We start from the raw sequence: 25,963 nt of genomic DNA on the forward strand, positions 1-25,963 counted from the left end.
TTCCCTCATACATTTTTAGTCCCATTCTATATATTTTTAAGTCAGTGTTTATGCTTCTGTTGTTTTGTGGTTTTTTTCTTGAGTGCCTAATCATTTTTCAGCTTTATTTAGTTTTAAAACACATTTTTAAGACTAAATTTTCCTTTCAGCATGTCTTTGGCCACATTTGAAAGACTTTTGATGTTTTATTTGACATTAGTTTGTAAATAGTAATTCTTGTTTTGATTTTCTCTTTTAAAAGTATTTTTTAATTTCCATGTATTTCCAAAGCCAAGAAATTTCTCCTTGCTCCAGCTACATTGCAGTGTTACTAAATATGACCTGCACAACCTCTATTTCTTGGAATTGTTTTTTCCTGTAGCTCAGTACATGATTCATTATTGGAATGGCCCTATGTGCCTTCAGTAAAGGTGAATTCTCTTATGCATAGGCAGAATCACTTCTCCACTAAATACTGGAAATGTTCTACATCTGCACTAATATGGTAGCCACTAGTCATATAAAACCTGTTGAGTCTTTGCCATGTGGCTGGTTGAGAAACTCAATTAAAAAAATTTTTTTTGTGGATGTATGGGATCTTAATTCTCGAACTAGGGATCAAACCCACGCCCCCTGCATTGGAAACAGAGTCGTAAGCACTAGATGGCTAGGGAAGCCCTGAGGAACCCAATTTTTAATTAAACTTAAGACACACATGACTAGAAGCATCATATTGGACAGCACAGCTCTGTATTCATTTAGTAAGTATGATGGAGTGCCTATGCGTCATATGTACTCTTGTACTAGTAGCAAACAGCAGTGAGCCTAAGAAGGTTCCTGTTCCCATGGAGCTTATGTTCTGAGGTGGATGCTTAACAAATATATACTGAGATATAGTAAATGCCATGAAAAATAAATACAGAATGATGGGGCATACCCAAACTTTTGTTTTGATAGGATAGTAGGAAATGCTTTATAGTGACATCCGCGTAGGGCTTCCCAGGTGGTGCCAGCCCTAAAGAACCCACCTGCCAATGCAGGAGATGTGGGTTCAATCCCTGGGTCGGGAAGATCCTCTAGAGGAGGGCATGGCAACCCACTCCAGTATTCTTGCCTGGAGAATCCCATGGACAGAGGAGCCTGGCGGCCTACAGTCCATAGGGTCACAGAGTCAGACATGACTGAAGTGACTTAGCATGCACGCACTGGGTAGGGACCTGAATGAAAGGAGAGAACAAATCATGTATACCTAAGGGAAGGTGTTCCAGTCATGTGGAACAAGTGCAAAAGTCTTCATATTGCCTTGATCTATCAAAATCTGAAAGGTAGACTGTTGGTCTCCTACAAAGAGTGCAGCTTTGCCAAATTCCTGTATATGTAACAATCTTCGCTTTATATATTTCACATCTTACTCAATGCATGATTCATTGACATCTTACAGCTATGAAATGTCCCTCTTTGCCTCATTTAATGCTTTCTGATATTAAATTTCTGACTTTTTCACTATTACCACTCCTTTCTGCTTGCATTTGCCTAATACATCCTTGCTCCTGTTTTCAACCTTTAGGTGTCATTTTGAGAACATGAGGTAACTTGATTTTCAACCCTATTGGGAGCTCTTAACTTTGTAATAACATTTTTTTATTGATATGCTTGGTCTTATTTTTGCTGTCTTTTACTTTTCTTCCCCCTTTTAAAAACCTTTTCCTGACTTCTGGTGTATTAAGATCTTCACTCCCTTTTCTAAAAACTCAGTTTGGAAGTCCTATATCCTGGTATCAAGAAGTAGAATATGACTTGTAATAACCCTTGCGCTCCCATTCCTCACACAAGACTTTTAGAACATTTTTCCCTTCAGCCCTCTGGAAAATTTAAAAGTAATTTATAGCTTCTCGGGTTTTCATTTTGAACTGCCTTAGGTAAAGCATGGATTAAATGTTTTCTGCTTGGCAACAGCCTTATTTTACTGGTACCAAAATATTACTTTACCACAAAATTTACATCAGTAAGTTTTTTCACAGGTGCTTGCTGTTGTTTAAAAAAAAAAGAAATCATACATTAGGACCTTGTAGCTTCAGAAGATAGAAATGGTTCTTGCTGACACTTTCAGAACCATGAACTTCTAGCTCTGGCTTTTACTCGTAGTCATGTTTGCAGAACAATGAACAAAAGACTCTATAGACATTGAATTGCACTGAGTTTTAATTGAAAACATTAAAACAGCCTGACTACCCATAATGAATTATAAAACTTGATAGTTAAATTGTACTGTCATTTATGAAGCTTTTACTCATTATTTTGTAGATCTGAAAGAAACTTTGCATACTTCTGTTTTCTGTTCTTCATTTCAGAGGAAGATTGTGAGAAGGTCTAAAATATTTATAAATCAAAACCCAAAAGAGAAATGAAACATGGAGAAAACAAAATCTATACACAGCTGAGCATAGGTGGTTTTTAGCTTATGTTTTATATATGAAAACAATTTAGCTCATGTCACACAAAACAAAAGCAGGTACAACAGTAAAGCTGAATCATGAAAACCCCGATCAATTATTTTTAGCATGTCTCTTAACTTTTCGTTCCCCTGGTTTCTTGTCTTCTGTGCTTGAGTCTTGAACAGGTAACCACTTGAGGGGGTGCCGGCGATAAATGGGCCATGGAGGAAGTGTCAGCTGGGTCAGAACAGAAAATCAATTATGGCCATTAGAAGCTTAAAAGAGTATTATGTATTATGCCTGGTTCCCAAATGACTCCTTTGCTACAGGTAAAAACAAGGAAACCGACATTCCTATGAAAACTCAGTGCCATCACCCAGACAAGATACTTTAAGTGAGAACAAGCCTCATTGTTTACACATGGCTTTAAGAGCTAAAAGACAGGTGAGGAGGGAGCAATGTGAAGACCATAGGGTCTTAAGTTCTAGCTTTGACTTTCAAGATTACTGCTTGGAGCAACTGCCAAAAGAAATAAGCTTTACGCAACTTAACCTCATCTGATGCTATCTGGCATTGAAACGTTGTGCGGATTCTCAGTACTACATCCAAGCAAAATAACCCAATTCAGAAAACCTAGCTTGCCACTAACATCCAAGCACCCACAAATTTCTTACCAAACACGAAAAAGCAAATCCAGCCATAACTATATAGACAGTCCACCCGAACTGTTCAGCCAGGTACCCGTAGATAAATCCAACTATCTAAAGACAAAGAAAGTATATTAAATACAGTCAAGCTGGGGGTGAGGGTGGAAAAGTTTATGTAAATCCAATACTTACTGCAGAAAAAAGAATAATTCCCTGAAACATCTGTTCAGCTAGCTTCTGGCCCTTGTAATCCTAGAGGTGAAGAAGAGCAAAGCAGGAATTGGTTCCACCACCGAAGAGGTACGTTACTGCGCGGGTCTCACAGCTTTGGCACCAGGGCATTCCCAACATATGGGGCTCCCCAAGAACCTAAGCAAGGAATGCCATTCTGGGTTTCCAGGGGGAACCGAAGCATACTCACGGAGCCCAGGGAGGGGCACCCTCGGTGGGGGTAGAGAGAAGGGCACCAGGTAGGCACAACTCGGCAAAGAGAGTAGCCATCCGCGGCAGTACCCGCGCCGCACGGGGTAGGTCTCGGACAAGGGTTGCGGAGCTACCAGGCTCGCGAGCGGCGTGCAGGGATCATAGGGCCCAAGCGGGCAGCGGCCTCACCATTTGCGTGGGCAGCGAGCTCAGATGCTCCAACATGTCTGGTTCTGAAGGCGGGCGGCAGAGCGAGGGCAGCCGGGACTCAGGGACGCTAGGGTCCGGGGTCAGCTTCTGCTGACGGGTCCAGTTACGCGGGCCTGACGAGTGGAGGGTTGCGATGGCCGCGGCCCCGGAAGCGGATGTCTCCCACAGACCCGGTCGGCCCGAGGCCCCTCCCAGTGCCCTCGCTAGGGGAGGCGTGCTTTCGCAGTTGGCCGTCGGCCGGCGCCCTCTCCGTGGGGGCTGAGATGTTGACGGCGGTAGCCGAGTCGAGGCATCACGCGCCCGCGAAGGGCTCGCCGTCAGCGCTCTTGGGTGCTGGGAGCCGCGGTCCCGGTCCCCCAAACTGTCCTCGGCTGGGCGGGCGCCGCTGAAGTGCGGCCTGCGCGCGCCCCGTCTCCATGGCGACGGCCTTCTGCCGGCGAGGACCCCAGCCGTGGGGCTGCCCGGCGGCGCCTGCTGCGTGCGACGCCCTCGGGGGCCGAGCGGCCGACGGGCGGGGGTCTGCAGGACTGCGCGGCGGCCGCGAAGCTAGCGGGCGGGCGGGCTCTGTCCGGAGTGCAGGCGACGCGGGCGGTCCGGCGGCTGGCTGGGCCCCGGGGCCTGCGGCAGGGGCGCTGAGCTGGCGGGGCGGGCCGGGTTGCGGGGAGCGGCTCCTCCTCCTCCTCGGACTGCAGGTAAGGGCTGCCCCTGGCAGCGTCCGAGGGGAGCTGCTGGCTGGAACCCCAACCCGGGGTCTCGGAGCTTGGGCGGGTAGCCGGCCCAGCGTGTGCTCTGCGGAACACCAGAATTTAGAGAGGGACCACCCCAGAACCCTTCATCCAGAGAAAGGGTATCCTGTCGGGGAGGGGTTCTCGCCGGCCCCTTCGTACCAGTGTGGGGAGCTCCCGCCCGGGGACCCCCAGGCTGCTCGGCGGCTTCTCTGGCCCCTTTACAGACTCAGACCGCCGAGGATTCGCACAGCTCTCTCTTTCTCCCTCTCCCTCTCTATGCCAGTGTCTCTCTCAAAAGCTGAGGCCCTCCTCCGTTACTCTGAGGAAGGTGGAAGACCCACGTTCCAGAGAGAAACTGTGTGGGAAACCTGGGCCTGGGGGGTCCCTACTGGCTCGCTGGCCTCTATGCTGTGTTGCGCGCCAGAGTCACTCACAGACGCTGGGATTCTGGGCACTCCAGGGCCAGGTTGATGTGTCTGGTTGCCGCCCTCATTCATTAATCCGCAAATACATCCCGCAGCTTTTTTTTTTTTTTTTTGTGCCAAGCTTTGGGCCAAAGATATGGCCCTGACCACCAACAGGCCCTTGCCTTCCTGGAGTCCAGAATGTGTCAAGGGAGACAGCCACGTAACCCCAGAAGTATAAACCGGATTACTCTGGGGATAGCGAAGCCCTGGATTTGTGAGAGCTTAGGGGAGATGCAACTGAATGCGGGATTTGAGGGAGGCTCCCTTAATTGCTGAAAGCCAAGTAGTGGCAAGCCATATAAAGAGGTGGAGAAAGTGGATGTACACGCTTAGTACCTTTTCCACCTTTCAATCTGGTGGAGACTAAGCCCTTTCTCTTGTATGTAGCCATAGACATGTCCCTCTGTTTATCCCTCTTTAAACGCACTTTACAGGGTAGCAGTTGCTGTAGAGACTTTATGGTATTTGCTCTATAAAGATACTTACGGGAAAAGGAGACTGCTTTTGTCAGATTTTATTTCAGAGAGATCTCCATTGGAATTTGTTTCCGTGATTACTTTTAACGATGGTGTTCCCTTTCAGGGCTGAGAACCAGCCTTGCTCCTAGATTAACAAGATCATTCAACAAGTATCACATATCTACTACCATTTGCCAGACATGGTTTTAGATGGCAAGGATACACCAGTATACACTTTTCCCTGGAGTCACTGTTCTCAAAGAGCAGGGAAGACAGAATGAAGAAACAAATCAAATAAATGAGATAATTTCATAATTGAAGAGGGGGGTGGTAAGCTTTATTGATGGTCTCTGAGGGGATGGGTAAGAGGACCAAAAGGTGACCTTGGTCTTCTGTAATCTCGAACAACGCCAGTTTGAATGGAGAAGTAGGGCCAGAAGTCTGGTTGGAGGAGGCTGAAGAGAGGACGGGAGGAAAGAAACTGGAGCTGGAGACTTTCAATCCTTTCAAGCTTTTTGTGTGAGAGGGAGCAGAGAAATGGGTCTGTGAGTCTACTGGGATTTGGGAAGGGGTGTCTTTTTGTTTGTTAATTAACTGGAAGATACAAAGCATGATAATATGCTGCTGAGAGTGTGTTCCAGCAGAGAGGGAAAGAGTTTGCTGTTGCTGCACCAAGGAATCAATTGTAGGATAGGTTGCAAAGCGTGAGTGGAATGGCCTTCCATGGGAGTATATAGCAATAGGAGGGAAAGCAGAAAAGACCGCTGAGAATATGGGTACTAGTGCAGGTAGCCAGCAAGACGAGAAACATAAAGTGTTCTTTCCCCCTAAGGTTTCTTCACCCATATTTCTGGGAACAGCTGCTGTGTGTGTGTGGAGTGATTTGGGAATGTGAAGGTCTTATCATTTCTAAACAAAATATTAATTTTCATAGTGGACAGTGAATATTACTCATCAAATTTTACACAGCTGTGTACTCTAGCAAAAATATAGTCAGTATTTTTGCACATCCTGCATGTACCTGCAGTTTGGCTTTGAGAATTCTTTCTACTCAGATCAGTGAATTCCATTACCAGGAATTACACCAGGAAAGGAATTATGGATCAGACACACTCCATAATAACTGGGATTTTGTATGTAGATAACCATGGAAGAGTTTTTGGAGCAAATGGTTTTTGCCATGCAAATCTACTTAAGTATGTCAGATACCTGCTAGGATTGTGTTTTTCTTCTGTCTGGCCAGTTGCAATAGCACAAATATTTGTGCCTCTTGACCAGGATACTACCTGTAAGTAATTGTTGCTGGACATTGTTGAGCTAAACCATTGTCCTTTATACTGTTCATTAAATGAGATTCATTAAAGTGAGATAGTGTTCTTCAGTTTTGGTGGAAATTGGCTCCAAGCCGGCAGACACTAGAACTGAGTAGCCCCCAGGCTGCCACCATCTATAGGTCAATCTCAGTCCTCAAGAGGAAGTAGAGACACATGCTGCTGCTGCTAAGTCACTTCAGTTGTGTCTGACTCTGTCTGAACCCATCCCTGGGATTCTCTAGGCAAGAACACTGGAGTGGGTTGCCATTTCCTTCTCCAATGCATAAAGGTGAAAAGTGAAAGTGAAGTTGCTCAGTCATGTCTAGCTCAGGGTATATAATGATATATATTCTTCAGAGAGGAAATCTGTTGGTATAGTATACTTTACATGTACTGCTTTAGAAAGAAGAGAGAAGGAATGTGTATTTTTAAAATTTTAATTGGAGGATAATTAATTTACAATATTGTGATGGTTTTTGCCATACATCAACATGAATCGGCCACAGGTACATGTCCCCCCGGATCCTGAACCCCCCTCCCACCTTCCTCCCTATCCTATCCCTCTGGGTTGTCCCAGAGCACTGGCTTTGGGTGCCCTGCTTCATGCATTGAACTTGCACTGGTCATCTGTTTTACATATGGTAATGTACTATTCTTTCAGATCATCCCCCCCTCACCTTGTGTGTACTTGGGGAGTCTGAATTATTTTCTCCAAGTTTGTAATCTGGCCTGTGATTCCCAATTTTTTAAATAGCCCTTCAATATATTTTTCTTCTTTTCAAAGGCCTTTAGAAATGAGTTAATAGAATACAATTTGGAATAGGGGATATTTTGTACCAATGAGGTTGACCTCAGTTTATTTGATCATAGACAACTAAGCCCCTGTCTAATTAGGAATTCTAAGTAGAAATTCATTCAGAAAATGTTTCCATAGTGGTTAGACCCCTAGACCCCTAAATTCTACCGGGTATTCCTCCTGGTAGAATTTCTTTTGCTTTTTGTCTAGTGGCGTATGGTACACAAGGCTTTAAGTTATTGGAAATATTTTATTATTATGACTGCTATAAAAAATTCAGATCTCAAGTTGGGTTCTTGGAAGCTGTTAATTCAAAACAAGTTCCTGGCAGAATATACCATATATTCACTTTTTGTTTCTGTCTGAATAAAAGCGTAGGCATTTTGATGGCCACTCTAATGTACCTACTGACTTTGGGGGCTTGTTTTTGTTTTGTAGGGTTAATAACTAATATAAGACAGAAGAGAAAGATGTCATTTCGTAAAGGTACGTTCTGTCTACAGTTGTTATTTTGTTGTTTAGTTGCTGAGTCACGTCCCATCAGGCTCCTCTGTCCGTGGGATTTTCCAGGCAGGAATATTGGAGTGGGTTGCCATTTCCTTCTCCGGGGGATCTTCCTGACCCACGGGTCGAACCCGGGTCTCTGGTGTTGGCAGGCAGATTCTTTGCTGCTAAGCCACTGAGAAAGCTGTGTCTTATCTTTTACTTGGTCAAAAGGTAAAGAAATGTAATGTGGGCTTTCTCCTCTGTATTTCAGTAAACATCATCATCCTGGTCCTGGCTGTTGCTCTCTTCTTACTGGTTTTGCACCATAACTTCCTTGGTCTGAGCAGTTTGCTGAGGAATGAGGTTTCAGGTATGGGAACCCTGACTACAGCCTTGCTGTCTGTTAAGAACCTGGAATTCCCTGTGTCCCACATTCTAAGTTACATCACTAGATTTAAAGAAAAGAAGGCTTTCTGCTTGGCCCTACAGAAGCTGCTAACACCTCTGAGAAAGGCAGGTGGCACTCATTTTGCTCTAGCAGCCTGTCCCCTTCTCCCTGCTGGGCGATTGTTTGCTAAGCATTTGATCTCACCAAAGATTCCTTTTTTACCAAATTAGAATCCTTAGAGAAAGGAGCCACTATAGGCTGTTATCTGCAGACATTTCAGTCGGGCAGGGCTTCAGAAGGTGACAGGTTAATATTGCTGGTGTCTGATTCCTATTTTGTTCACTAGATCATCAGTCTGGTCACCTGTTACTTTCCTTTAACATGTGGAACCATATCAGCAGGACTCTAGTAGTAAAACGAAACCATAAAACCTCTTCTGCTGATTTAAAAGATCATTGTTGTATAACTCTGCTGCCACTTATTTTAGATTAGTTGTTCATATTGCCCTGCCTTGGTATTGAGAAATGTTTGAGGCTTCAGAGGGTTTGTCAAAAGTAATTTTTGACTTGTTACCCACCATCCTTGACCAGAGCATGAAAAGACCAATAGCTTTCCCTTAACTTTCACTGAATGCTCTAATAGCATGTTTTATAATAGTGTGTGTGTGTATATATATATAATGTATGTGTGTGTGTGTGTATGTATTTACAGAAAGTAATGCATGCTCCTGATAGTAGGAGCATTTATAAACTGCATTCAAGCTCCATGAGGGCAGTTGTGGCTGGTACATAGGAGGTGCCTAATAAATATTCATTGAATAAATTATTTCACTGCCTAGAGATAACTATTAATATTAAAATTTTCCCTTTGTAGTCCAGTTTTTTACCTCTGTGTATTTTTTCCATATAGTTGAGATTATACTATATATTAATATAAACTACATGACATGATTTTTCACATAATTATATCCTAAGTAAGTCACCATGACAAAACTCTTCAAATGTAAATTTAATGCCACATAGTTTACTTTTTGCTATAGGAAAAAGTCATTTGGTACAATGACTTTGAGATTTTTTTGACGGCAACCCCGCAATATGAATGTGTTACATACAACACACACACATACATGTGTATATTGGCTATCTGCCCTTCACAGTGGTAAAGATTTAACTGTTTTATTCATGGCTATAACCCCAGTGCCTAGATATTATCTGGCACATGGTAAGTGCTCAGTGTTCAGTGCATGATGAATGAGTAAATGAATGGACATACTATGAAAGAAGGAAGGTTTACAAAACAATACTTGGAGTTGCTGTGTGTGATGCATTCTGATATTTTCTAAGTCACTGTTCTGTTCCAATTCAGAAACTGTTTTCCTGCTCACATTCTAATTGTGACCCACTAAATTAACTTTCATTCATACTTCTGGGACACGATTCATGGTTTGAAAAACAACTGTTTTTTAGTTTGCTTCTAGGTTTTCGTAGTTGTAAATAAAATTATGACTTTTGGTTCCCTCTCAGGTTTTGTTCTTAAGAGACACAAGGGAATTACTGGGTCAGAGGCCATGTACCTGTTTAAGGCTCTTGATACAAACTGCCAAAATATAGTCTAAAAAGATCCTGTTATATTCCTACCAGTAGTGTATCATAATTCCATGTGCTGCCTGTTTTTTTTAAACGCTTTTCCAAGGCCTGGTTACATACAGGAAAACACACAATTTCTGGCCTGTGTGGTTCACATTGTAATGAGACAGATTGAGGTCTAAGTATCATAACCCTCAGCTAACCTTTTTTTTTTTTTCATTTATTTTTATTAGTTGGAGGCTAATTACTTTACAACATTGTAGTGGTTTTTGCCATACACTGACATGAATCAGCCATGGATTTACATGTGTTCCCCATCCCGCCTCCTGCCTCCCTCCCCATCCCATTCCTCTAGGTCTTCCCAGTGCACGAGCCCTGAGTACTTATCTCATGCATCCAACCTGGGCTGGTGATGTTTCACTCTTGATAGTATATTTGTTTCAACGCTATTCTCTCAGAAGATCCCACCCTCGCCTTCTCCCACAGAGTCCAAAAGTCTGAAAGATAAAGACCAATACAGTATACTAACACATATATATGGAATTTAAAAAGATGGTAATGATAACCCTATATGCAAAACAGAAAAAGAGACACAGATGTACAGATCAGCTAACCTCTTTTCATGTGTTGGGATCTGTAAGAAAAGCTCTTGAGATTGTATCCTAGTACCTTCCTTGTGTGCGTTCTTTGCAGATTCAGGAATTGTGGGGCTTCAGCCAGTGGACTTTATCCCAAATGCTCCCCAGCATGTGGTTGATGGGAGAGAAGAGGAGATTCCTGTGGTCATCGCTGCATCTGAAGACAGGCTCGGAGGGGCCATCGCAGCCATAAACAGCATCCAGCACAATACCCGCTCCAACGTGATCTTCTACATTGTCACACTCAACGGCACAGCAGGCCACCTCCGGTGAGCGCCGCCTGCCTGATGGCTCTGCTTCAGGGGTACTCTAAGAGCAGGCCAGCTGCCAATCGAGTAATCTTTTTTTTCAGTGTTTACAATCATTTTTCTTGTATAATTATTATACCACATATAAACACATTTTTTCCATATGATTGTACCATAAATATGTCTCCATGATAGCAGAAATGTGTAAGCAACTCACGCCAAGATGTGAATCAACTGTTTACTATGCACGTTGTTAAACTCAAACAGGTATTTGTTTTTGTTAATAAGAACTTCCTCAGTGAAGGAAGCAGTGTGTTGACTTACATTCTTTTACAAGTTCCTTACTTCCAGAACATGCTCTTGAGTAGTTCTGGTTTAGAGTTGGAAGGGACGGGGGAGCAACAGCAAGGTAGACTGGTGAAGTGAGTATAGACCTAACCCCTGGGAACCTATTTCTGCATCTCTTAAGTATGGGATGTAAATATCCAACCTAGAGGATTGTTCTATCAAGTAAATGAAAAAAAAAAATGTAAACTACCTACCACATAATAATCGCTTAGTAAATGATCCTTAGTATTATGATTTATAGAACCCAGTCTGATGGGCAGTCTTAAATTTGTTTTGAAGATGTTTTGACTTAAGATTTACAAAGTTATTACAAAATTTTAATAGGTTAATAGTGGTCAGAGTTCTGTGCCTTTCTTCATGGTTCATGTTTTTTGTGAAAGTTGTTATGAATAATTTTTCCATTTTTAAAAACTCAAGAAACCATCTAAAATAGAAACAAATATTGCATTAAAATAGAAATATCCACAAAATGCTGATCTGAAATGGCCCTAGGAAAAATGTGCTGGACATCTTTAGGGAACACTGACTTTTCTCACAGGTCTGATACCTTAGACTCAGGTACTCAGTGAGTGTGTAGGTTAACAGACGGATTTGCCCCCTGTGTTAACTAGCTTTCACTACCGTCATACCTTGACTCATCTTCTTCACTCATGTATTTGGAGGGACAGAAGTTGAACAATCCAGGTGGTGACGGGATCACCTCAATTCCATAGTGAATTTTTCTACCGCAGCTTTGGTGTCAGATTGATCAGAGCATGAGCCTTTGTAAGCTCTGTTACCATAGAGTCTTGGTTCAAGAAGGGGCTTCAGTGGGAACACTCACAGCAGATGAGGATACCAGAACTCAAGAGGTGAAGGGAATTGAAGACACCTATGTGGTCCTCAGGATTTCTCTTGCATTAGGGTCTTGGAAAGCAGAGACATGGCTGTGATTTGGGGCATTATTACTTAAAACTGATATTTGGTGGTTTATTTTCACCAGGTCCTGGCTCAGCAGCAGTAACCTGAAAAGTATCAGGTACAAAATTGTGAATTTTGACACTAAACTTTTGGAAGGGAAAGTAAAGGAGGATCCTGACCAGGGGGAATCCATAAAACCAGTGAGTTCCATGCATCCTTGTTTGTACTTGGTAGTACTAGAAAATGGCTGGAATACCTGCATAACTGGGTACAGTGCAAAGATTATACTTCCCTGGGGACCAAGTCTGGAAGTTCTGAGACCTTTGGATTTCTTCTCTTGCATGGATGCTGACAGCATCCTGGGAATTTCTAGTAAACAAAAGCACAGCCACTTAAAATCCTGTTTCAATGCTTTCTTTTTCCAGTTAACCTTTGCAAGGTTCTACTTGCCAATTCTGGTTCCCAGAGCAAAGAAGGCCATATACATGGATGATGATGTAATCGTGCAAGGTACTGAAGAATGCCACATCATTGCTGCTCTCTGTCCATTGTGGACTGTACTGTTTGTCTTACTTATGGTTACCCTATAAAAGGTCATCTTTCACATTTCACTCGAAAGTACGTGGATTACTTTCAAATATCTTTTGATACTGATTTCTAACATAATTCCACAGTGATAACAGACTCTGTTTGATTTTAATACCTTTAGACCATGAAATTTTTGCACCTTGTTTTATGTCCCTGGATATGTTCCAGTGTCTCCTAGTTTACAGTCTATGGGAACTTGAATAGAATTTGTAACCTACTGTTGTGTGAAAATTATATATAAGTCTTAATTATGTTGAATTGGTTTACATTATTTATCAGGTCTACTCTATCCTTCTGCTTCTCTGTACATTCATTCTACTAATTTCTACAAGTTTGATATTGAAACTCCAACTAAAAACCTTAATTTACCTACTTAAAGTAGGAGGAATAGGCATCTTGGGACAACTTCCAGCCTAAACCTTAATGTTTTTTCAGGTGATATTCTTGCCCTGTACAATACACCACTGAAGCCAGGACATGCAGCTGCATTTTCAGAAGACTGTGATTCAACCTCTGCTAAAGTTCTCATCCGTGGAGCAGGGAACCAGGTAAATTATTTATTAGACCTTGTAAATTTACTGTACTCCCCTTTTAGCTACATTTTATTCACTGGTTATTTCATCCTAAAACTCAAGGCTACTTTCCTAGATTGGTTTATGGATTTGACAACCTAATTCTCCTTGAATATCCGGCTTTATGCTTAGGTTCCTGTTGTCAACTTGCAATCCCAACTGTCACTTCTAATTGCTTTATGTAGAGCCCTTTGCTAATTATCTGAGAAATCTTAAGTAAGCAGAATGGTTATCAAATTACTGTTTGAAGTGGTAAACATACTATATATCCCAATTGTGTTTTTAGTACAATTACATTGGATATCTTGACTATAAGAAGGAAAGAATTCGTAAACTTTCCATGAAAGCCAGCACCTGCTCATTTAATCCTGGAGTTTTTGTTGCAAACTTGACAGAATGGAGAAGACAGAATATAACTAACCAGCTGGAAAAATGGATGAAACTCAATGTAGAGTAAGTTATGTAACTGGCCTAGCTCTGAAAACTCTTCTCTCTCAACCCTGGCAGTCTTGACTAACAGGAATTGTTCTCTCTCCCACCCAGAGAGGGGCTATATAGCAGAACACTGGCTGGCAGCATCACAACACCGCCTTTGCTGATTGTGTTTTACCAACAGCACTCCACCATTGACCCTATGTGGAATGTTCGCCACCTTGGTAAGTAGGTAATTAACCAAAAGCCTAAGCAGTAAAGTGTCTATGAAGAACCACCCTCAGGAATGGACTAGATTGTTTCCCTAAAGTTATCTGCAGTCTTGTGTCTGATTAGTACAATGATTTGGCTCTTTTTTCTCTAAATGTAAGGTTCCAGTGCTGGAAAACGATATTCACCCCAATTTGTAAAGGCTGCCAAGTTACTCCACTGGAATGGGCACTTTAAGCCATGGGGAAGAACTGCTTCATATACTGATATCTGGGAAAAATGGTATATTCCGGACCCAACAGGCAAATTCAGCCTAATCCGAAGACATGTGGAGATCTCAAATACAAAGTAAAATACGAATTGTGCTATAAGCATTTCTCAGGAAATCCTGGAAGACAGTGTGTGTGGGAAGTAACACTAGCTAGGCTTCAGTGCCTGTCTTCACCAACCCATGGAAAAAGGGACATTTCAGCTGGGTAAGAGGATAGACTGTCCCATTTGGCAGCCAGCTTCCCAGACAGACTATAAATATGCCTCCATCTGCCTTACCAAGTGTTCGCTTACTGATGGTGCTGACTGACCAGAGGTGAATGGACTTAAGATACGGTTGCTACAGCCAGTTCGTCACTGCTACTTGGTTTTAATTTTGTGACCTGTGTAAATAAAGTGAAAACTTCATTTTTCAATAGGTATCTGCTTTAACTTTACTTCTACCCGCTAACTATTTAAGAGATGTATTTTAATAGAATTTAGATGCTAAGTTGCCTGATTTTTTTTTAATGAATACATTGTTATATAAATACCCACAAAATTTACATAGCTTACATCATAACCACTAACAAACTGGTACATACATCACATGCAGAACAGCTTAGCAGTCTGCTCACAATGTTAAAATCTACCACCAAGAAAAAAACTCTACAGGGCAAGGCTTTATTATACATAATCTGTACTGAAGTCATAAGCATCATCTTCCTCTTCAGTCGTTTTATCCAAGACAAAAGATGGTGCAGACTGCTTATCTATATTGGAAAGAAAAGTGAGGTTTTAAAAAAAAAGGTAAAAGTAATTCTGTATCATACTCCTTTGTTGGAAGACCTTTCCACCCCACTCACCTGCTTGAGACTTCTCAGGCGGTGCCTCACAGGCTTCCTCTGCGGGGGACATGTCTAAGCTCTCATCCTGTGGGAGAGAGACAGTATTGGTAGCCCTTGCCTGCTCACTAATCCAAGTTAATTATGTACCCAGAAAAAGTATCTGGAAGTACACAGTAAAGGATGTACAAAATCAAGACTAATGATTGCAAGCCTTAAACTTAAATCATGAAATAGATACTTTAATTTCTATTTCTGCCTTTAGCTCCTTTGCATTTGTTGTACATTATAACTCTACAGAAAACTTACTTTAGCTTAAACAACTCATGCATGACATACTTACATCACCTTCTTTGTCAACAATTCCCTGATCCGTGTTGACATCTTCATAGCTTTCCCCCTGCTCCTGCTTCTGTTTTTTCTGTTTTGGCAATTCTTCAGGTATGTCCTTTTCATCTATCACTCCATTTGTCAGACCTGATGACTGGAAAAGGATGCTACTGGCTAAATGAGGGCTCTTGATGGCTAGGAAAAGTAAACACAGCCCACATGAACAGATAAGACCTTCACTGGCCTGGCAGCTGATGAAGATAGCAATTTAACACAAGCCATGCTCACCTTGTATGCTGTATGCATTGTTCTTTTCCAGTTCTTCCAGATCAAAGCCCCTTTTCATGTCTGTCACAGTGCTCTCATTAAAATGTGGAGGAGGAGTCCAAGATGCAGGGGGATGGCAATAGTAACCTAAGAAAGCACTGGTATTAAAAGCAAAGTATGGTCAAAAATCAGTTCCTTTCTTCTATGTGATCATCCAAAAGCCAACAGAAAGAAGCCTTACCCTGTCCACTCAGACCACAGCACTTTGGCAGCGCCTTCTACATTTGGGCTTCCACCTTTTTGGTGCAGTCCTCTTCTCTGAGCAAGTGAAGTAAAAAATTCCAGAGAGTTCGTAAAGACTGGGACAGTAAATTTCAGTACTACCTTAAAAAAAGAAAAACAAAACTCATTTATCCGATATAGATGACTGTTGTTTAAAAAAAAAAAAAAGCTTACAATGAAAGACAGATGGAACTCAAGGAAAAGGGGATTCTTTTACCTGCTGGGCATCAGCCTGGGACAGGATGGCGCTAGCAGCCTCCAGGGGTTTAACTACCTCAATACTTGCTGGACTTCTCAGAGCAAGTGCAGGAGCAGAGTTAAGTGGAGACACAATGAAACATGGACTGTCTATGATTGTGATTTGTTTGTCCAAGGGGACAACCTGCATGCACCTGGAACAAGAAAGATGGTAACTGACGGAGCACTGGTTTTCCTGAAGGACAAGGGAGAGAACACGAAGCTCAGGGTTGGATTGAACAAACTCAGCACAGTCTGTCAGATCCAGTTTATCATCATTTGCTTCATGTTTATCTAAAACCATTAAAACACACTCCCCTTCTAAAGTGAAACACTATGTGTTTCAGCTTATATACATAATGACCTAAACACATGCTGCTTCCTGTCAGAAGTATTTCCCTTCTTCTACCTGGCAGACTTCTGTTCACTTCAAGTTCAGGTTTGAACATCACTTCTAAGGCAGCTTTCCCCTCTCCCAACCTATTTGCTCATCTTTCAAACTAGATTGTGGGCAGCTATTCTACTAGATCCATTCTTCCCCAAGTCTAACGCTGGCTCAGTCCCCCACCTTTCACTGAGTAGAAAAATTGAGTAAATAGAAATACAATATTGTCTCCCTTAAAATAACCAAAACCATATTTACTCATCCAAAATGAAATGTTACAACAATGGAACTCAGTTTACCTCGTGAGCCCCATGGATACACCAACACTGCATATCTGTTCTTGCTTTAAGCTATTGATAACGCTGCTTTTCCCCACATTTGGGAAACCTACAAATGGGAAATCCACACATTACAAAAGGCATTATATGCTGGTAATTATAAAATTTCCACTGTCTCTTTTTATGCCTGCCTGATTTTTATAGCAAGATCAGAGTTGGATCTGAGTGTCCTCACTTCAACACTAAGACCACTCTTGGTATCTTCATGTCTTGCACAAGTAATGGAAGGGCAGGAAAAGATGATTAATTCAAGTCATCAGAGCTCTTAGAAGCTGACATTACCTATAGTGCCAAGCTGTGCTTAATGAGCTAAGATATAAAATATGGTGAACTGAAACTCACCAATTACCCCAACATGAATGGCTTTGCCGGAAGTTTTCTGAAAATCTTCAAGAAGCTTCCAAAGGCCTTCTTTTCCAACACAGACTTCACTTTTGAATGGAGCAGCTTTCTTCTTTACCTCCAGAAGTTAAAATCCAAAATGATTAACTACTTTGGACAACCCACCAGACAAATCCCAACCACTCTGGCTCCAAAGCCCATCTATTAAAATTGCCACATTCCATTGCCTTTCAGATTATTTCTGGATGAAATCAGAGTTGGATCTTTTAAGTTTTCATTTTTTAATCAAGATTTTGTACACTCATCACGTTTCACCCATCTGAAAGAACCACATTTCCCACCACTATATTAAGGGTACCTTGCTACTCTTCCTTTTGTCCTTCCGCTGTGTTGAGGCTTTGAACACCACTGTTGGCAATTCCTTCTTCAAATAACTTAGCCAGTTCTCCAAATTCTCCTTTGGTACCAAATCTGATAGGGATTAGGAATAAAATCCTGCTCATTTTGTTGAGATGAATTTGCAAAGTCTAGTAAGCTATGGCTATCATTCAGGTTTGCCTTTCCCCACGTTTTAAAAAGTAACTGGACTGTAAGACTGGGAGAATGTCCGCACCCTGACATGCTTCTGTTTAACACAATTCAGTACATCCACCTCTGTATTTCTTCAGTTCTCCTCTGCACTGCTCACCTTTTCAGGATTAAGTCAAGATTATTACTGTACTAACTTTAGGGCCATGCTTCCAGAATTATACTATTAGGTAGCAACCAAGTTTATTGACCCCCAGGAGTAATTTTAGATTCTATCCTTACTGTTTCACAGGTTTCTGTTTCTGGGTGTTTCTGTCCGTGCTGCTTAAACCCAGATACATAACCATGTATTTCATTTAAATGTTGCCACATATGGACATTGTGCAGGTGTGGGGAATATGGCACTGTCATCATTGCCTATGTGAAATACATTACACAGTAAGCTGAGTATAGAAAGTTTACACTCTTTATTATTAGCCTAGCATTGTCTTTGGCAACAAGAGCTCATGCATATGCACTGGTTTCACTGAGGTCAGAGTTGGATCTTACGAGTCTTCACAGACAATAAGACTGTTCAGATGTTTTCCTCATACCTCATTAGTGCATATGGAACATAAAGAGTCTACCTTTTTCACCTACCTGATTTATTTAATACAAGTACCAGCTTTTTCTGTCCACCCCTGATGATGGCTTCTTCTGCCTGGGGACACCTGCAACCAAGAGGATCTCTGGCATCCAACACCTCTAGCACAACATCTGAGGCTTCAATCACCTGTCAAAGCAGAAGCTATCAGAACAGCATCACTCAGTCTGGCACCACCCTCCATGTAAGTACACTGGCACTGTCTTTTCAACAGAGTGAGCTCAGAGGTGAATCCCATGTCTGTGTTCACCATTCCCTACATGACAGACACAGGTTTGTTCAGTGGCCTCCAATCAAAGTGGATCTCAAGAGTGGAAACACTCCGGTTATCTAAAGATGCAGCCTCCCCATTCTGAATCATGTATGCTGAGAGATCCTTATGGCCCTGCCAAGAGCTGCTGAGAAACACAGCCAGGGTCTCTTCACAGGAGGGAGTGAGTTCAGGAGAATAAGGTCTTGGGGATGGGGCTGCTACCCCAAGACACCCTTGAGCCTGCTTACGTAGGTTTCGGCAGAGTATTTTAGAATCTTTTGTACTACTAGAGTAGTACGACTACTACTTTAAAAGCCACTGTATCAACATGTTATTTTAACACCAAATGCCACTCCTGTAAATCATGCTTATGGGGATCTGTTCCCATGCAAAAATTTAAAACCACTAGAGTATTTCTGGGGACTTCCCTGGGGGTCCAGTGGCTTGGACTCCCACTCCCAATGCAGAGGGCTCAGATTCAATCCCTGGTCAGGGAACTAGATCGCACGTGCTATAGCTAAGGATTCTGTGTGCTGCAACTAAGACCTGGTGTGACAATATAAGTTTTTTGGTTTTTTTTTTAAATATTTCCTTCAGCTAAATGTAACAGACCAAGCCAACTTGCTGAAGAATTCCTCCAGCTCAAGAGAACTCTACTTCCACTTCTATAAAGTTGGTGTCAGGAGAAAAAAAAGATAATTCTTCAGTCTTTTAAACTTCACAACCACTTGTAGACACTAACCTAGACCACAATACCTTTTTAAGTTCCTGACAGTACAGCCTCCTCGGATTCTGTTTGCCTGTCCTGGCTTTCTTAGCTTTGTGTTGCCCTAATTCCTGGGGGATAAAGACAAGGGAAAGGACACAAAATTAGAAGGTCAGCAGATGTTAACTCATTTCCACTTTCCATGACTGTAACCCCTACCTCTTTTACAGGTTCTGTGTTAGATAGCTCAACATCAGGGTCAGTTTCAAGTTTTCTTTTCTTGTTCTGTTCCTTTTGCCTGTCAAGTTTCTGCTGCTGTTTCAGTTCTTCAAGCTGTGTTCAAGCCACAAGAGACATGCATGAGCCAGTGACTTCTTGTTGTAACTTTACACACACCCACACACCACTTGTTGAAAGTGTGAGCTAATACATCTTACCTGCTGTTTCCTTAGCTCAGCTTCCCGAAGAAGAGCCTCCTTAAAAGGAGCACTGTTTGGAACTCCTGGGTCTTTCCTAGGCTTCTTTCGACCCCGTTTTTTAGCCTCTTTCCTCAACTTTCGATGGTGCTCTCGAACCTACCATAATGGTATTTTATCAGTTTAAAGAAATACTAAAGAGAATTCCAGTGAGTAGCCAATGTGGCTGCAGTTTATCTATAAAATAACCTAGAAACATAGAACTTTAACCATAAAACAGAACATGCATCTTTATGTATAAAACAGCAAGAAAATGTCACCAGGATTCTTTTTGCAGCAATTGCTACTAGGGTGATCAAAATTTACAGACATGTCACTGAATTATTTCTGCCTCCTAAGAGCTTGCACCATTTCTAACCTCTGTTCCAGTTAAACCTCCATTAGTGAAATCATACTAATGTTAACCCAGAGCTCTGGGGCAGGAAATCAATTTAGCATACCCCTGTAACTCTTCCAGGCTTCCCTGGTAGCTCAGTTGGTAAAGAATCCACCTGTGATGCAGGAGACCCGGGTTAGATTCCTGGATCCAGAAGATCCGCTGGAGAAGGGCTAGGCTACCCACTCCAGCATTCTTGGGTTTCCCTTGTGGCTCAGCTAGTAAAGAATCCACCTGTAATTCGGGAGACCTGGGTTTGATCCCTGGGTTAGGAAGATCGCCTGGAGAAGGGAAAGGCTACCCACTCCAGTATTCTGGCCTGGAGAATTCCATGGAGTCCCTGGCCTCGGGCACGACTGAGCAACTTTAAGTTGCTCAACTTTAACTTAAGTTTCACAACTCTTCCAAGACTTACCTTTTTTTGGATTTTATACCGCTTGTGGCAGGTCATGCGTTTACTTGCTTTCTTTAATTCTACAAAGCAGCACATCACAAAAGGATTAATTTACTGTTTTTCAAAATCGAATTTATCCACAAATGATCAGTTTGTTTAGCTTTTGATGACCGCGCTTTAGGTCACATCCATTTTTGCATTAACTGGCTCTGAAACATAATTTAAGAATCGTGTGGGGCGCGTGGTAAAAATAAACACGGACCAGTCAAGTCCCTGAGAATCTGACTCAACAGATTCGTTGTAGATCCAACTTCCCTACTTCCACCTTCCTAGATTAGACTGGGATCGTACACAGGAGCGTATAACCCCAAATCTGCCACTTCCTGTCAAACAGCACGAATCACAGAAGAAAATCGAACAGTGTGTGTTTTCAGACCGAACGAGGCTGCACAAGGGAAAACGCCAGGCCCGAAACCTGGCTCAGACACTGGGTCTTCATGACCCTCTGGCCTGATCTTCATCCCTGGGGCCCAGACTTTCTGCACACAGGAACGCGCGGCTCACGTGGGGCCTTCCAACCCTCAGTTCTAGGCGGGATCAGGGAGACGGAGAACCCTGGTGGGTTCGTCGACCATCAGACACAGACGCCCCCTCCACGCCCGCCCCCTGACCACACTCACTCGGCCGCTTCATAGTGGAAGCCGAAAGGCCTGAGCCCGAAGTTACACCAGCGCTCTCAGGTACAACGTGCCTCTACAGGCGCCACGTGCGAACTGAGGCCTCTGCCGAGCGTCACGCACTCACGCTGCTGCCGTAAAGCGCGCCGCCGCTGTCCCGTGCGCGCGCGCACGCAGTGTCGTGCGGAGCCGGGTTCGCTCGACGGCCGCGGAACTGGTTTTGCGGCGGAACCGGGAGGGGTGAGGGCGGTGAGGGCGGCGGGTGCTGGAGCGACGGCAGCGGCCGCGGCCGGAGGAGCAATAGCAGCAGCCGTGGCTTCCACGGGGCGGGGCGCGGCGGTCGGCGGCCGGGGCTGCAGGCGGCGGAGCGGCTGGGTAAGGCCGGGCCCGGGGCGGGCGGGGCCGCTTCCTCTCGGCCGACTGCCGGGCCTTTGTGTGGGCCCGGGCGGGCGGGAGCAGCGGCGGAGGCCCCGCCCCGATGGTGGGGACGCGCCGGTCGGGCCGGGAGCGCGGGGCGGGGCCCGGCGGCGGGGCTTCGGGACAGGCCCGGCCGCCTTGCCGCACCTGCCGCCAGGGACAAAGGCGCGCCGCGGCCCGGAAACTCCCCGCGCCCCGCTTTCCCGCCCCCCGCGGCTGGCCGAGCTCCCGTCGCGGGCAGCTTCAAAGCTGTCAACGTTTCCCTTAGTTCCCCGTGCCGGTGACAGGTTGGGAAAGTCTTACATTTCCTCAGCGGTTAAGGGCTTCTTTTTTGTTGTTGTCGTTTCTTGGCGGTTCAGACACAAACTCTCCTAGTAAATTTCTTTTTTTTAGTGTTTTCCGGATGACTGTTCGGACTGTGTTTTTTTAATCAATGGGAGTTGTATTTATCATGGAGGGCAGATATAATTTCTTCCGTGCAACACCACAAAGAATCGCGGTTTTAAAATTGTGTACATTTCTGGTTTTTAATATTTTCCATCTCAACAAAATTTTTTTACTGAAAAGAAGCATAGTTTCGTCATTATAGGTTAGATATTGGTGACTTAAGGGTGAAGAAATACAGGCAAAAATTAAGAAGGAATCCTGAAAAACAAATGACAAATCCACGGTATAGTGGATATAGAAATTATTACTACGATTTTAGGAACATATGTTGGAATAAAACATTACTACTAGTTTTCCAGTAAATTATCCCTCAGTGATTTCTAGTTATTTTTTTCCATTTAGTAGTGACTCTTTTCCCAAGTACAATTCATAAGCAAAGAGCAGTATAACTTCTGCTTTATCACTTGTTAACAGATTTCCCATATTTTATGTCTAAAAATTGGAGGTTATTTTTTGAAAAATATGTCAAATCAGTAACAGATCTGTGTGGGTAAATAGAAGGGTTTTTGACCTCTTGGGCTTTGGAAGTGTCTGAAATACCTAAAGTATTAATGTTCTACCCAAACCCCTAAGATTAGTACATTGCTGTATCTGTGTGATAGACTAGTCTCAAGGCTTCCAACATCATGTGCGAGAATGTTGACTCAGAAATATTCTCTAAGGCAAACACAGGCTGCAACATAATACATATAGTTCGTTCACACTTCAGTTTTTAAGAAAAGCAGCCAGGCATAGAACAAATACTGAAAGCTGAGAACGCTATCTGCCCACAATATAGGAGACCCAGCTGGGTTGGATCCCTGGATTGGGAAGATCTCCTGGAGAAGGGAATGGCAACCCACTCCAGTAGTCTTGCCTGGAGAATTCCATGCACAGAGGAGCCTGGCAGGCTACAGCCCATGGGGTCGCAAAGAGTCGCACACGACTGAATGACTAACACACACAGCATTATAAGTGATTTTTTCCCAAGATTATTGTGTTAAAGATAAATTAAGGCACTAAGAATCACTGGAAATACAGGAGAGTAGTAAAAGTCTATAAACTGTCAGAATACACCATTTGGCTATACTGAGTAATTTTTTCCCAGTTGCACATTGTAAAGTTATTCTTTACTGTCCACTGTAATTTATCATTGGTTGTTAGATTTTGGACATGTGACTGTAATCAATGCCATTTAAAAACTTGTAACTAAGCTTCAGAATCTATTCCTTTTCTCTTTATAGAAAAATAATTGCTGAATGGATGCTCACAGGCCTTTTCAACTACACAAACTTTTTTTTTAATATTTCTCTTAAGTGCGCTTTTACTACATTTGTTAAATAAATTAGTTGATCACTGAAACTGTGCTATAAGTCAGGCGACAAAAACGGATAAATTGCTTCTCCTGTGCACAAGGGAGAATGAAATCCTAGAGTTAAGTTTTTTTTTTTTTCCATTTATTTTTATTAGTTGGAGGCTAATTTAGAGTTAAGTTTTAATTTAACATTTTTGTTGCACTTTGATATTTCAGGGGCTTCCCTTGTGACATTTCAAAGTGATTTCATGTACATTCATTGTCAAAACAGTCCAAGGGAGATATGTACACTTTGCATGTGTGCTCACTCAGTCATGTCTGACTCTTTGCGACCCCATGGTCTGTAGCCTGCCAGGTTCTCCTGTCCATGGGATTATCCTGGCAAGAATACTGAAGTGGGTTGCCATTTCCTTCTGTAGGGGATTCTGACCCAGGAATTAAACCTGCAGCTCTTGCATCGGCAGGTGAATTCTTTACCACTGAGCCCTGATACATACACTACTGTTTTCATTTTAGAAATGAAGAAACAGATCTGATAGGTTATGACCCAAAATCAAACAGATCATTAAAGAAGGAAGACTTGTGTCTCTTATTAGTCTTCACTTCTGAGCTCAGGTCTTGTTTCTCCTCCCACCCACCTGGCCACGTTGCTTTTCTTGCCAGACTTTCAAAGTCCATGTTAAAATGTATTCTTTGAATGACAAAATATTTGAAAATTATACTTAAGTTGAATCTTTTTGTTGTTATCAAAGTAAATTAATGATTGGAGTAATTTTGGGCAGTATATGGTCTAGACTATAATCAGTCCTGAACATTCTTTGGAAGGACTGAGGCTGAAGCTGAAACTCGAATACTTTGGCCACCTGATGCGGAGAACTGAGTCACTAGAAAAGACCCTGATGCTGGGAAAGATTGAAGGTGGGAAGAGAAGGGGACGACAGAGGATGAGATGGTTGGATTTGGCATCACCGACTCGATGGACATGAGTTTGAATAAGCTCTGGGAATTGGTGATGGACAGGGAAGCCTGGGGTGCTGCAGTCCATGGGATCGCAAAGAGTTGGACATGACTGAGCGACTGAACTGAACTGATAGACACATAGAGAAGGAAATGGCAGCCCACTCCAGTATTCTTGCCTGGGAAATCCCATGGACAGAGGAGCCTGGCGGGCTGTGGTCCATGGGGTCGCAGAGAGTCATACACCACGCCCCCCCCCCCCCAGTGATTTACATTTTTTATTTGATTTTCAGTGAGTTATTTATAAAAGTAATTTTGGGGATCGGGAATGGGAACACATGTAAATCCATGGCTGATTCATGTCAATGTATGGCAAAAACCACTACAATATTGTAAAGCAATTAGCCTCCAACTAATAAAAATAAATGGGGGGGGGGAAAAAAGCTGATACTTAAAAAAAAAATAAAAGTAATTTTGACCTGCCAATTGGTTGAAAGCAATTTTTTTTTTTTTTAAAAACAACAACGTTTCTAAAATTGTGTGTAGTATCTTTTCAATGCTGATAGGATTTTTGGAAAGAAATGTGTCTCTCTGGACTTTTTTGGCGGGGAGGAGTTTACCAGACTGCTCACCATAAGCCGTTCTTGGTTTGTTCCAGCTTGCTAACAGTTGGTGTCGCTTGTGAGCCTTTCACATGTGTTCATGCTCCATCCCAGCTCTGTGATTGAACTCTGCTCTTATTGACTAGGGGGCAGTTGGGCAGGCATGCTTCGTTCCTGGAATTGACAGTCATTCCATGTGAGTAAAGGGGAACCTCAGTGAGACATCTTTAAGCATGTGAAAAGCATTTGGTGTTAAAATGGAAGGAATGTCAGATACTGTTAGTGCCTGAGCCTTTGCAGCAGTTTGGTTGGTGCAGGAGAACTGATAGACTTATTTTCTCCAGTTCTCCTATCTTTCTTTAGCAGTTCTGCTTGAATGTTTTCTGTCTATTCGTAATCATTTTTACTCCTTTTGACCCTTCTTTTTATTTCCCCCTTCTCTGCCTTGTTCTTCTCTTTCAGTTTTGAATACATTAACATTGAATCAGCACTTCTAAAGCCCTGCCTTCTCCCACTGGCTTCACTTGGCCTTCAGACATAATGAGGAGACTGGCTTTTCGAGGAGCTGGTTGTGCTCTGGTAAAGCTGGTAAATTACTGATCATCTACATCCTTTCCCTTTTCTGTCCTTCTTTGGCTTTTCCCTTCTACCTTTCTTAAGTTTTGTTATCCTTTTCATAGAGTCCCACCTTATATTCATCAGATTCACTTGAGTCCTTGTCATAGATTGTTTATAAAAGCTTGGTCCTTAGTTTCTGCGTCTTACTCAACTGAGGCCAGTTTATCAGCCTTTTATAAAACAAATAAAAATCAACAAAACTTGGCTGGCCTTGGCCTAAGTCCTTTGAAGCCTTAGCCAGTTGCAGCCAATTGCAAACTAATACATTATAACAAACTAAGTCCTAGAGGAAGGAACCTCATGATATTAAGCTCAGTTTTTAAACACCATGTGGGCTCTGGTTCAGGGGAAGAGATTGGAGACTTCTTTTGTTTGTTAGTTTGGCTACCAGAAATTTTATTTTGTTGCTTTGCTTTGTTCCTGCAAATCCCTAGTTTTCCTCTCCATA

At 42.8% G+C, this 25,963-nt stretch overlaps 4 protein-coding genes and 3 non-coding genes across 47 annotated transcripts in view; 2 read left to right on the forward strand and 5 right to left on the reverse strand.

Annotated features, from left to right (window-relative positions):
- Positions 1 to 2,163: 2,163 nt before the first annotated feature.
- On the reverse strand, positions 2,164 to 3,971 carry SPCS1 (signal peptidase complex subunit 1). The gene is made up of 4 exons (XM_043886136.1): positions 3,674 to 3,971; positions 3,254 to 3,313; positions 3,089 to 3,175; positions 2,164 to 2,651 (listed from the first exon to the last, which is right to left on the reverse strand). The coding sequence occupies exons 1-4, from the start codon at positions 3,707 to 3,709 to the stop codon at positions 2,526 to 2,528; spliced, it is 309 nt and encodes a 102-aa protein (XP_043742071.1). The 5' UTR covers positions 3,710 to 3,971; the 3' UTR covers positions 2,164 to 2,525.
- Positions 3,972 to 4,254: 283 nt separating this feature from the next.
- On the forward strand, positions 4,255 to 14,538 carry GLT8D1 (glycosyltransferase 8 domain containing 1). 2 transcript variants are annotated; one of them, XM_043886131.1, is made up of 10 exons: positions 4,255 to 4,386; positions 7,895 to 7,942; positions 8,214 to 8,312; positions 10,610 to 10,823; positions 12,133 to 12,250; positions 12,476 to 12,560; positions 13,074 to 13,186; positions 13,497 to 13,663; positions 13,754 to 13,866; positions 14,014 to 14,538. In XM_043886131.1, exons 2-10 carry the CDS (start codon positions 7,927 to 7,929, stop codon positions 14,202 to 14,204), a joined length of 1,116 nt encoding a protein of 371 aa, XP_043742066.1. In that variant the 5' UTR covers positions 4,255 to 4,386; positions 7,895 to 7,926; the 3' UTR covers positions 14,205 to 14,538. The 2 variants fall into 2 exon arrangements, with proteins under 2 accessions (XP_043742066.1, XP_043742067.1); XM_043886132.1 differs by lacking the exon at positions 4,255 to 4,386 and adding an exon at positions 4,524 to 4,541.
- Positions 14,539 to 14,609: 71 nt separating this feature from the next.
- GNL3 (G protein nucleolar 3) lies at positions 14,610 to 21,377 on the reverse strand. 2 transcript variants are annotated; one of them, XM_043886129.1, is made up of 15 exons: positions 21,184 to 21,377; positions 20,525 to 20,583; positions 19,695 to 19,832; positions 19,477 to 19,590; positions 19,308 to 19,388; positions 18,295 to 18,427; positions 17,486 to 17,598; positions 17,128 to 17,239; positions 16,747 to 16,834; positions 16,043 to 16,217; positions 15,785 to 15,927; positions 15,565 to 15,701; positions 15,290 to 15,471; positions 14,968 to 15,034; positions 14,610 to 14,874 (listed from the first exon to the last, which is right to left on the reverse strand). In XM_043886129.1, the coding sequence occupies exons 1-15, from the start codon at positions 21,194 to 21,196 to the stop codon at positions 14,789 to 14,791; spliced, it is 1,641 nt and encodes a 546-aa protein (XP_043742064.1). In that variant the 5' UTR covers positions 21,197 to 21,377; the 3' UTR covers positions 14,610 to 14,788. The 2 variants fall into 2 exon arrangements, with proteins under 2 accessions (XP_043742064.1, XP_043742063.1); XM_043886128.1 differs by having other exon boundaries at positions 17,128 to 17,245.
- LOC122683381 lies at positions 16,277 to 16,353 on the reverse strand. The gene has a single exon (XR_006337727.1). It is a non-coding gene; the product is annotated as a small nucleolar RNA SNORD69 (small nucleolar RNA).
- Positions 17,367 to 17,448, reverse strand: LOC122683382. Its single transcript, XR_006337728.1, has one exon. It is a non-coding gene; the product is annotated as a small nucleolar RNA SNORD19B (small nucleolar RNA).
- Positions 18,175 to 18,251, reverse strand: LOC122683380. Its single transcript, XR_006337726.1, has one exon. It is a non-coding gene; the product is annotated as a small nucleolar RNA SNORD19 (small nucleolar RNA).
- Positions 21,378 to 21,395: 18 nt separating the features above from the next.
- Positions 21,396 to 25,963, forward strand: part of PBRM1 (polybromo 1) — a 106,645-nt gene continuing 102,077 nt past the window's right edge. For 8 of the 39 annotated variants that reach the window (XM_043886110.1, XM_043886111.1, XM_043886113.1 and 5 more), the window contains exon 1: positions 21,396 to 21,555. Coding sequence is in view for 27 of the 39 variants with exons in the window: in XM_043886115.1 (XP_043742050.1) it covers positions 25,438 to 25,485 (48 nt within the window). In the remaining 12 variants the exon portion in view is untranslated. Of the gene's footprint in view, positions 21,556 to 24,953; positions 25,094 to 25,359; positions 25,486 to 25,963 lie in introns of all 39 variants that reach the window. The other 31 variants (XM_043886102.1, XM_043886103.1, XM_043886095.1 and 28 more) reach the window with 13 other exon arrangements.

This window comes from Cervus elaphus, chromosome 24 (genome assembly GCF_910594005.1).
Source record: "Cervus elaphus chromosome 24, mCerEla1.1, whole genome shotgun sequence".
Classification (NCBI taxonomy): domain Eukaryota; kingdom Metazoa; phylum Chordata; class Mammalia; order Artiodactyla; family Cervidae; genus Cervus; species Cervus elaphus.